This window comes from Hevea brasiliensis, chromosome 1, assembly GCF_030052815.1.
Source record: "Hevea brasiliensis isolate MT/VB/25A 57/8 chromosome 1, ASM3005281v1, whole genome shotgun sequence".
Classification (NCBI taxonomy): domain Eukaryota; kingdom Viridiplantae; phylum Streptophyta; class Magnoliopsida; order Malpighiales; family Euphorbiaceae; genus Hevea; species Hevea brasiliensis.
Window position 1 is genome coordinate 123,064,898 of NC_079493.1, and position 11,483 is coordinate 123,076,380.

The 11,483-nt window shown below is 35.4% G+C and overlaps 3 protein-coding genes and 1 long non-coding RNA gene across 4 annotated transcripts; 3 read left to right on the forward strand and 1 right to left on the reverse strand.

Annotated features, from left to right (window-relative positions):
• The first annotated feature begins 535 nt into the window (after window positions 1–535).
• On the forward strand, window positions 536–1,591 carry LOC110642304 (NDR1/HIN1-like protein 13). The gene has a single exon (XM_021794294.2). The coding sequence runs from the start codon at window positions 757–759 to the stop codon at window positions 1,525–1,527; it is 771 nt and encodes a 256-aa protein (XP_021649986.2). The 5' UTR covers window positions 536–756; the 3' UTR covers window positions 1,528–1,591.
• A 1,541-nt stretch (window positions 1,592–3,132) lies between these two features.
• LOC110642320 (uncharacterized) lies at window positions 3,133–4,933 on the forward strand. Its single transcript, XR_009150437.1, has 5 exons — window positions 3,133–3,286; window positions 3,389–3,648; window positions 4,119–4,220; window positions 4,525–4,603; window positions 4,682–4,933. It is a non-coding gene; the product is annotated as an uncharacterized LOC110642320 (long non-coding RNA).
• A 1,169-nt stretch (window positions 4,934–6,102) lies between these two features.
• On the forward strand, window positions 6,103–8,964 carry LOC110642319 (putative pentatricopeptide repeat-containing protein At1g17630). The gene is made up of 2 exons (XM_021794310.2): window positions 6,103–6,429; window positions 6,679–8,964. Exons 1-2 carry the CDS (start codon window positions 6,378–6,380, stop codon window positions 8,844–8,846), a joined length of 2,220 nt encoding a protein of 739 aa, XP_021650002.2. The 5' UTR covers window positions 6,103–6,377; the 3' UTR covers window positions 8,847–8,964.
• Window positions 8,965–9,110: 146 nt separating this feature from the next.
• LOC110642318 (LOB domain-containing protein 22-like) lies at window positions 9,111–11,197 on the reverse strand. Its single transcript, XM_058150638.1, has one exon. The coding sequence runs from the start codon at window positions 10,560–10,562 to the stop codon at window positions 9,615–9,617; it is 948 nt and encodes a 315-aa protein (XP_058006621.1). The 5' UTR covers window positions 10,563–11,197; the 3' UTR covers window positions 9,111–9,614.
• Window positions 11,198–11,483: the final 286 nt, after the last annotated feature.

Here is an 11,483-nt window from a genome sequence, read left to right on the forward strand (position 1 = left end):
AAAAAAAAAAATGATAACTTAATACTACCAACCTTGAGCTCAACAACCCCTATGTCATAAACAATAATCGATTGGTGCTTAAGCCACATGCTACATATACATAGAGAGAGAGAGAGTTTGGTGAAATATCATTAACGAAAATGATGTGCCCTATCCAAAATGATATATTTTTTTTTTTTTAGAATTGCGATACATTAGTAATTAGTTAAGTTATGCTTAAAAAATGGTTAAGGAAATATTATTCGCTTAAAAGATGTTAAATTGTAAGTCGTTGATAGTGATTAAATGAAGTCAATTTTTGGTTGGGAGTGAAAATTTGTCACCGATTATTTTTCACTATTTTTCAAGCATAGAGAGAAACGCAAGTTGTAGACATAAAAATTTTGGTATTGGTTGTCATGTTGCTATCTTCACCATTCTTTGTCTCTGTTATATATATTCCCCACCCATTATCTCTTCCTACCCTCACTTTCCTTTCTAAAATTAATACTTTCTCTTAAGCAAAAGAAAAACATTTCCCTCATAATTATTAATCTTCCCTTTATTTTTAGTTCATATATACATCCCAAAATTGACTATTTATATATCTTTCTTTCTTAGGACCTCAGCAAAATAGTCCTTTTTTTCTTTCTCCCCCTCTCTCAAAGAAAAAGGCCAAAGCCCTTTGGCCTTTTCTCCTCTCTTAGACACTCATCAAACACCTCAAGAAAACAGTTTGCTCTTCTTTTATCTTTTCTTCTATTCTCCTCTCTCAACATGACAGACAGGGTTTACCCTTCTGCTAAACCTGCCACGAATGGAGGCACCACTACTACCACCAATCCCTCTTTTCCAGCCACCAAAGCCCAACTCTACGGTGCCAACCGCCCTGCCTACCGTCCCCAACCCCAACGCCAACGCAGCCGACGCAGCGGCTGGTGTGCCTGTTGTCTCTGGCTAACCGTAATCATATTCACTCTCCTCCTCCTCGCTGCAATTGCTGGTGCCATCATCTACGTTATCTATCGTCCCCACCGGCCCACCTTCGCCGTCTCTGGCCTCAAAGTCTCCTCTCTCAACCTCACTTCATCTTCCCATCTCACCACCAATATCAACTTGAACATCACCACAAGAAACCCCAACAAGAAGCTCGTCTACATCTACAACCCTGTCACAATCTCTGTAACTACAGATAAAGATGGGATCCTTATAGGCAATGGATTGTTACCCTCTTTTGTGCATGGCACCAAGAACACGACCTTTCTGAAAGCTTCCATCACGAGCAGTGGTCAACAGCTAGACGATACCTCTTCTAGCGAATTAAAGACAGATTTAAAGAGCAATAATGGTTTGGGTTTGAAGATAGAGTTGGAAACTAAGGTGAAAGTGAAGATGGGAGGCTTAAAGACACCGAAGGTTGGGATTAGAGTTTCCTGTGAAGGGATTAAAGCTACGGTTCCTAGTGGGAAAACGGCAACTACAGCTTCAGTATCTAAAGCTAAATGCAAGGTTGATTTGAGGATCAAGATCTGGAAATGGACTTTCTGAGATGGAATTAATTATTAATTCCAAGTGTTTAATTTAGAAGAGAAAAAGGTGTGATTTTTTTTTTCTTTTACTTTTTATATATTTTTCCCTCGTATATGTATAATTTCTCCTCTTTCATATGTTATACAAACTGAACATGATTGGGTGGTACAGAAAATTTATTTATATATGGATTTGAAAATTTTTGTTTATTTTTTCAAAAAATTCTCCAGCGAATTGTTTTTATTTTATTTATTATAATTAGTAACAATAACAATTACTTATTGGCACGTACGTAGATCTGACCATATACTATACTTGAATTAATGATGAGTAACAACATGTTTTGCCCTTCGTGGAAGGGGCACCACCATCCAACAAGAATTGTTGGCTAGCTTTCAATGCAAACGTTTAATTTATTTGGTAATTATTAATAAAGAATCAAAATATATATGAAATAAAGAAAGCAAATTGGAATACAACATAAGAAATAATCACTGGCATTACTTTGATTCCAAGCTGTGGTGGGGTCCTAAGCATAAAGCAAATACAGAGACAAAAATGAGTGATGCACAAATATTATCCCAAAGGGTAGTGGTTGTCATGTCTATCCCTAATCTAATCTGTTACAAAACCCTAATTAAATTGTTCTTCCATATATACAGATTTATTTGGTGCATGTTGCTTTAATTTAAGGGTGTCGGTGGAGGGATTTTTTTAATTTTTGGAAGGCGAAGGCAGTAGGCGAAGGTGCAATTATTGTGGGTGCGTGCGCTTTGGCGTGGAGGCGGACGTTTCTGGTGGAAACACTTTTCTTTTCAGTCTTCCGAAGAATAACATGTGGAAAACCACACGCCAACGTTAAAATATTTTCAGTGGGGATAAATTTCAGTGATTATTTCTGAATTTATATATATATATATATATATATATATATAATTTTTAAAATTTTTAAATTTTTTATAATAAAATTTCTTTAACTCTCAATTATTAATTTTTCAGTTAGAAACTAACGTGAACAGTTTTCGTATAGCACTTGATTAATATTTTTCTCTCATCTCTTATGCAAAGTGAAATTATTCTCTTTATATATGAAAAATTATTCTTTCTATAAAAAGAAGAAGAAATCAATTTATACATGATTTGAGAGAGAAAAAAGAAATTCTGTCTGAGTTCTATATTGATACTGTATAGATTAATTTTATATTAAAGAAATTTTATTGTGTAAAATTTAAAAATTAATAAAACTTTATGTTACATTTTTAAATCAGATGACTGTAATATTATAGTTAGGTAAATTTAAAAATAGATATCAAAATTTATCATTTTAATGGTTTCGGTGCTCACTATTTGTATTGGCCCTTGTCACCATACTACCATGTGATTGCTCTCTTCTGGATGCAAAGTGTTTGAACTTACCCAATTTCCAGTCATAAAATTAAAAATATTTGTTTTTAATGCTTATATATATATATATATATATATATATATATATATATGAGAATATGACAGTTTCATCTAAACTAACACTAGCATGAGGTTCGCAACTTGGGCCTTCGAGATTGGGCTAACAGCCCATTAATTGGCGAGACCCGTAAAAAACGTGGATGAGTAATAAGTTTGATTAAAACAAGTAAAATACCCCCAAAAATTCAAAGCTAAACCCAGCCAAAAGCCCTTCTTATGAATTGCAAGCAACACCAGCAAAAACAATCTTTCTGCATTTTCTGTGATCCTCAATTATGTATGGAGCAGCTTCGAGATTAGCTTCATCGGTTGGGTACTTCTTTCCTACCAATTTCATTCCTATACTTTCCCCATTTACACCTCTCAATTATGTACAGTTCATGGCCCTCCCAAGCGAGTGATCATTTTCTTGCAGGTTGGTGGGGCTAGTGAGGCAGAAGTTGGAGAAAGAAAAGACAGGGTTACAGATGCTTTGATTGCTACGTGAGCAGCTGTGGAAGAAGGTATTGTACCAGGTAAGTTAGTTTGTTTTATTACATAAAGTTTAAGCATCTGAATGTTTCGGCATTCGGGGGTGGTGTTGCTCTCTTGTATGCTGCAAAAGCTTTGGAAGACCTTCAAGCTCAAAATGAAGACCAGAAAAGAGGCATCCAAATAATTCAGAGTGCTCTCAAGGTTTGAGATTTGTTAGTCTTTACTTGCCTCTGTTATATTTGTGGCTTTGAATTTTGGATCCGAATTGTGATCCGAAAGTTTCGCACCAGGGACTCGATTGGGGATAAAAAGTGGTATCCCCGAGCTCGTAAAAAATATTGTAATATTCTATTACTTGCGGCGGGCGGTAGAGTTACGAGATATTCAAGAAACGCGTTAGTGTTTGGTTGATTGTATATTGCTTTTTTTTTTTTTTTTTTTTTTTTTTTTATTACAGTGCAATTTTTTCTTTTGCCTTGCTGCCCATGGACATAGACAAAAACAATGTTATTTTTCTTATGTGATTTTGCAATTTGTGTTCGCACCTTAGATTTGCCTACTTGTTATGACATGCTTTCAAGGTTAGAAAGTTAGAAAGTTTTTGTTAAATTCGGAGAGAGAGTAGAGTTTTGCTTGCTTTCTATCTGATAATTGGTATTGGATTGCCACAGCCACCTACATACACAATAGTTTCAAATGCTGGATTTGATGCTGCTGTCATTCTCGGAAAATTATTGGAGATGATCATAATTTGGGTGGTGATGCGGCTAAAGGTTTGCTCTTCTAGATATTAAAAAAAAAAAAAAGATTTGATTTTGTTTGGACTTATATTAAATGTTCTTATCATTCAGAGCTGTGTTTCTGTTCTTTGCAAATTCAAGAAATTTCTTTGTTATTTTGGTTTTCAATGGACTGCAACAGTGGATAAAAATTCGAATAGCTTAATTAAGGGAGGGTATAGGGTACTCCCGATTGAAAATAAATTTGGATGTGTAGATTCATAATTGCATGAAAATACCTACCTACTATAAATTTGATGTTCATTGCCCGTTCAGTTATGATGATAGTGAAAAACAGGTGAATATGTCGATATGGTCAAGGCTGGAATCATAGATCCCCTCAAAGTTGTCAGGACAGCCCTAGTGGATGCTGCCAGGTGAATGTCATTTTATAAAAATTGTTCGTGTAAATTATCTGTATTTCACAGCTAAGCTCTTTTTCCTCTCCATTTCAGTGTTTCATTGCTATTGACAACTACCGATGCAGCAATTGTGGATAATGCAAATGAGAAAAAACATCCTAGCCGAATGCCAAACAAGGATGATATGGATTATTAGATAAACTAAATGTGAGAGCTGATTTTTCAAGTTTCAAGCGATACGTGTACCATAATACAAGGATATATTCATTCTTGAAAACTGAAACTCTTACATGGAAACCAAGATTTTAAATTTTGACACAAGGTGATTGAAATCCTTTCAAGTCATGCGTACAGATCCACATCAATCGCTGTGTTGTTTCAGGCAGTAAAAATGGGAACAATATAAATGGAATTTTAAGTGTTGAAACAATGTGATGAAACTTTGATGATGTTTTATTTTGTCAATAATGCTTAATTCTACTGATGGGGACTGGGGAGAACCAGATTAGTCAAGATTTCAAAGAATACCCACAACTTATTTGGTAGATGAGTCTGATTTAAATGGCTGGAATGATGTCAAGAACGGATTTTCTGCTATCTGATGGCCATGGCCTGGGTGTGATTTCAATAATGAATACGGCTGGGATTGGTAAATCCACCATTGCTCAACTTGTTTTCAATGACAATAGAGTAGAAGATCAATTTGAACTCAGAGCATGGGTCTGCATTTCAGATTAATTTGATGTCAGATTACTTTTGAGAAGTTGGGTCGGAGGACTCCCGTGACTAGGACTTTCAATCACGTTCAACTTGAGCTAAAGGAGAAACTGATGAAAAAGAACTTCTTACTTGTTTTAAAATAACTAAATTTTAGGTTTAAATAATAATATTTTATAATAAGAATATTTAAAATAAAATTTTCGTAATAATAAAATTATTTATAAGAATAAAAAATATATTCTGATATCTTAAAATTTTATAACACAATAAATAAAGAAAATTTATTACACTTTTATCATTTAAAAAATCATAAAATATACAAAAAAAATTAATAATATAATTTAATAGATTAATAAAATAAATTATTCATATAAATTGTTGTTCACATCACAATATAATAAAATATAATAAAATAAATTATTATTATTTTTTCTTAAATATTATTATTTAAATTATTTTAAAATTAATATATTTATATATCGTTACTTATATAATTAATTAATACAAAAATTAATTATATTTATTATAATATTGATTAATTATTATTATTATTATTATTATTATTATTATTGTCTTTGTTACAATAAATTTTCTTTAAATTAATTTAAATTTTATTTAAAATTAAAACACATCTAATAATTTATATAATTAATTAATAAATTAATTATTAATTACTATAAATTTTTAATATAACTATATTAATATTTTTTTTTAATAATTTAAGTTATTTTTTTTATAATAATAATAATAATATTATTATTATTATTATTATTATACGGTCCGACATAATACAACCACAATAATATCCACGAGGAAAGACGCTCCTCCTTTCTTCCTCATCCTCGTAGTCGCTGGCGGTGTCCTATAAATGGGTCTTTCTCCTCGACGCCTTTGTTATCTTCCTCCTCATCAATCATTTCATCATCCTCTTTGTTGTCGTGTTGTTTCTCATCAACCTCTTCGTCAGACAGTTTTTGGCTTTGATTGGCAGATGGAAGCCATAACTGCATAGGATCCACAAACCCTAGGACTGAAACTACACGAGAGCCTTTCTTCCTCGGATTGTTTAATGGCGGCATCAAAGCCTATATTTATACCTGGCAGAGATTGGGCCATGCTAGGTTTGATTTCGAGCTATGAATTTTTATTTACATTCGGGCTTCTTTCATCCGACACAACAAGTCAATAGTTTGTTATTTGGGCTGGACTAGAAAAAATAAGTAAATAAAGCCGAATCTCTTTGTTGTCTTCCTCATCATCCTTTGGCTTCTTCAAGAGTGATTTACGAGCATAAGATTAATTATTCCTCTTCATGATTCATGCTGCAGCTTTTATTGATGAATAATTCATCTTCATGCTTCATGCTGCAGCTTTTCAACGTCTCGCATCCATACCTTCTCGAATTCATAATTTCCCTTCAAATCTCAGCTGTCCAATCTCTCTACTCCATCGTCAAACCCACAGCACAGAATATCAACCCTCCAGTGAGCTTCTTGATTTTTTTGATCACCTTCTTCAGCAATGCATCGTTGTTGATCGCTGCAAACAAATCCATACCCATGTCATCGTCACTGGTTGCTGTTGCTCTGCTTTCTTGGCTGCCCGTATTATATCTGTCTATGGTCGTTTTGGGCTCCTCTTTGATGCCCACAAAGTTTTTAACAGCGCCCCTTTTGAGGGCGTCTCGAATTTGCTTTTGTGGAATTCAATTTTGAGAGCTAATGTTTCTAATGAGAACTATGAAAATGCCCTTAAGCTGTATGTTAGAATGAGAAGGGCTGGAGTTTTTGGGGATGGGTTTACTTTTCCTTTGGTTTTAAGGGCATGCGCTTATATGGGAAATCCTATTTTCTGCAAAATAGTTCATGGGCATGCCTTAGAAATGGGTTTTCAGAATCATCTTCATGTTGGCAATGAGTTGATGGGCATGTATGCGAAATTGGGTCAAATGAGAGATGCCCACAATGTGTTTGATAGAATGGGTGTAAGAAGCTATATTTCCTGGAATACGATGGTTTCGGGATATGCCTTTAATTATGACTGCAATGGTGCTCTTGAGATTTTTAAAAGGATGCAGTCTGAAGGTTTGGAGCCAAATCTTGTGACATGGACATCACTTATGTCAAGCCATGCACGTTCTGGTTGGCTTAAGGAAACTATGGAGTTGTTTGATTTGATAAGGATGAGAGGAATTGAGGTGAGTGCTGAAGCACTTGCTGTGGTGTTATCAGTTTGTGCTGATTTGGGTGTATTTTATCGGGGTACGGTGATTCATGGATTTGTCATTAAGGGTGGGTTTGAAGATTACTCATTTGTGAAGAATGCATTATTATGTGTGTATGGGAAGCATGGAGATGTAAATAGTGCGAATAACTTGTTTCTGGAAATGAAAAATAAGAGTATAGCGAGTTGGAATGCCTTGATAACGTCACATGCAGACGCTGGTTTATGTGATGAGGCTCTTGAAATATTTTCACAGCTGGAGAGATCAGAAGATTGTCCGACATTGAGGCCTAATGTGGTAAGTTGGAGTGCCGTAATTGATGGTTTTGCTTCCCAGGGGCGAGGAGGGGAAGCTTTGGAACTTTTTCGAAGAATGCAGTTTGCTAAAGTACTGGCAAACGCTGTGACAATTTCTACCATTTTATCAGTTTGTGCAGAATTACCTGCTCTGCATCTTGGTAGGGAAATTCATGGCCATGTGATTAGAGCATTGATGGACAACAACATTCTGGTGGAAAATGGCTTGGTTAATATGTACACTAAGTGTGGATGTCTCAGAGAAGGGTACATGGTATTTGAGAAAATTGAGAAGAGAGATTTAATCTCGTGGAACTCTATGATCACAGGGTATGGGATGCATGGACTTGGTGTAAAAGCTCTGGAAACTTTTGATCAAATGATTAAATTGGCATTCAAGCCGGATGGGGTTACTTTTGTTGCTATTATTTCTGCTTGTGGTCATGCTGGACTTGTTCCTGAGGGTCGTAGGCTTTTTGATCAGATGCTTAGGGAGTATAGGATTGAACCCCAGATGGAGCATTATGCTTGCATGGTTGATCTCCTAGGCCGTGCAGGGTTATTACAAGAAGCAAGTGAAATTGTCAAAAATATGCCACTAGAGCCCAATGCTTGTGTCTGGGGTGCTCTTTTGAACTCTTGTAGAATGCATAACAATACAAAAGTGGCAGGAGAAACTGCCTCCCATATTTTTAGTCTCAACCTGCGGGAAACGACGGGGAATTACATGCTGCTTTCTAATATATATGCTGCAAGTGGTAGATGGAAGGATTCTGCAACAGTGAGAGCGTCGGCAAGAGTAAAGGGTTTAAGGAAGTATCCTGGACAGAGTTGGATTAAGGTGAAGAAAAATGTTTATATCTTCTCTGCAGGGAACAACACGCAAAAGGGTTTGGAGAAAGTTTCTGGGATTGTTGAGGCATTGACACTACAAATGGAGAGTGAAGAATATGTTCACAGTAATACTATCATTCCACAAGACGTGGATGAGGTAGCTAGATTGACGATGTGGGGATAAAAAAAATTCTAGCTTTTCCTGGTTTTATTTTTGCACTGGCTTGAATTAAATTATACCTCAGTTCCAAATTAGTTTAATTTTTGGAATGCAGGAGACCTCCCATTGTTTCTGCAGCTAATGGTAGTCCATTTATCACTACCAAACACAGTAGCGTGGACAAAATGTCTTTGGTTTTTCGTCGACCGGTGCTATCGACAACAAACTCATATAACAGAAATAAATTTATTACGACTCCCTACGTAAAATCCAAAATAAATAAATAAATAAAATTGTTCTAATTTAGTTTTTAATTTGCAATATATATCATCTAACAACAATATAAAATAAATAAAAAATACTTATTTCTTCTGCATAAAGATCATTGTCCATGATCAAATGATTGAATTCTCATACAAATTTCCAAATTGAAAGCATATTTTTCAAATCTCATCTTCTAAGCCTAAAAGAGATTTGCAGCATTCTTTTATATTTGATGTCCATTAATCTTGGTCATATATCATTAAACGAAGCTAATGATCAATTAATGCTTACAACTCCTGTTTAGATCTGCTTTACATCCAGGGAAAATCAGAGCTGTGTAATTTTTTTTTCCTTTTACAGCTCTAAGACATTGAAAACCCAGAAACAGTAGCACTTATCAATCTCCTAGAATGTGATATGGAACACAAACCTACCTTCGACAAAACAAATTAAGATATGGGCATTTCTTTCTTCTTCTTATTCCTCCTCCTCTTTGCATGTACGGTTAACAAGAATAAGTATTCTTCTTCATGATGATATAACTAACTGTGTCGATGGTACAAACTTCCTTTCAACTAACTCTTCAGGCTCAAACTTGACGTCGTTTATGTCAAGAAGTGGCTTGATATCGTCGCATTCATTAACATAAGGCTGCTTGACATTATGCAAGGATGGCGATGATGATGATGAAACAACGTGAGTAGAATCCTGGATGGTCAAGGCTGCAGTTTCATTGACAAGGTGTTCTTGCAGTTGTTGATCATGATCTGGAACCACAAATTCTTGTTCCTCTTCTTGCGTTTGTGGATAATGATATTGCATCATCGTGGGATCATAAATATCCAAAGAATCTTGATTAACAATCTCACATTCAAGCGTTGTTGAATCATCGGTTTCTAGCATCTGGAAGTGAGTTTGTTGGTGAGCTTGAGCTCGACAAATGGCTAGTTGATGAAGAACAAGATCAAGCTCAGCCTTGTGGTATTCGATTTGGCGTTGAAGCTCACGAATGATTCGATAACAGCCTCCAACGGGATCACTGGCCCGAACATCTGATTGGAAAATGATAGTTCGCATAGCTTCGTCCTTGTCAGGTTGGCTTAGGGGTTTGATGATTTTGGTTATGTTGCTAACACCAAACAATTTATGGGCATTGAGGAATTGTCTTTGGCGATCATGAGGGAAATAAGGAGCGAGAATACAGTCAGGAGCGCACTTCCTACGCTGGTATTTGCAGGCAGCACAAGCTTGGGTGGTGCCGTTGCCAATCCTTGGAATGCTCATATTGTTTGATGTTGTTGTTATTGTTTGCTTTTGTTGATGGTGAGATATCGGTTGCGTTGCCGGCGGGGATGGTGCAGTTTTCTTTAATGGGGCTTCTTTTTTTTCTCTGGTGGTTGCAGATCCTTCCTTTTCTCTGTGCAAGAAAACGAATGAAAATGGAAGATGGAGAGCAATGGGAGGAGAAATAGACATATGTGTTTGAGACTAAGAGAGAGAAAAAGAAATCGTTCTTAACAGATTCAGTTACTGGTGATATTTTTGGACAATGATATATATTAAGAAATAATGTATTCTTGGAATTCTTTTTTTTTTTTTTTGGAACTAAAAATAGAGTGGCTTTAGATAGCCTTGTAAAGAATTTTTCTGTGTATATTTAGTAAAATACACTTGAGTAGGACTCTTTCAAAGCCTTTGACGATATGTCAGACGTTCTAAAAGACAAAACAGACTTGATGACATTTCTATTAATTAAAAAACATGGGACGACAGGAGTGTTCTTTGATTTTGTATGGCTCTGGCACTTCTCATAGCATGGTTAAGTATGCAATTTCAGAGTAATTAAACGATCACGTTCTTTCAGAAATGGAACTAGCATCAAGATTAAGGTTTGTTGATGGCTAGAGAAGAGGAATGGAACCACAGTGAGACTGGCTCATTTGGATCCTGAGGTGAGGTGCATCGTCAAACTGGTAATGGTGGTTAAATTTTAGAGCACGCAGTATTAACCATCCACTGGGTTGTATATCCAAACACTAACGGATGAATCTTCCAACAAGCTAGCAGATCCAGTATCAGATTATAGCACAAGCACACACCTTTTGCCTTGAATGCTTCTTGTAAAGAGAGCTCATAAAGTGACTCAAGTTCTACTTAATTTGCATTTGTTTCTACTTTTTAGATAGGCAACTTCTTCCTTCTTCTGCATCAAGAAGTAATGCCAAAATAAAATTTAAGAAAAATGCGGAAGCAAAGATAGTTCATACCAACACAAGAAATTACAACTACAGTTGATCATAAATCTTATACAAAAATTCATAAATTCTGAAGTAGAAACAATGTTCACATGTTTCTCACTATTAATAATAATGGTGCTTTTATGCTGGTGCAACAATT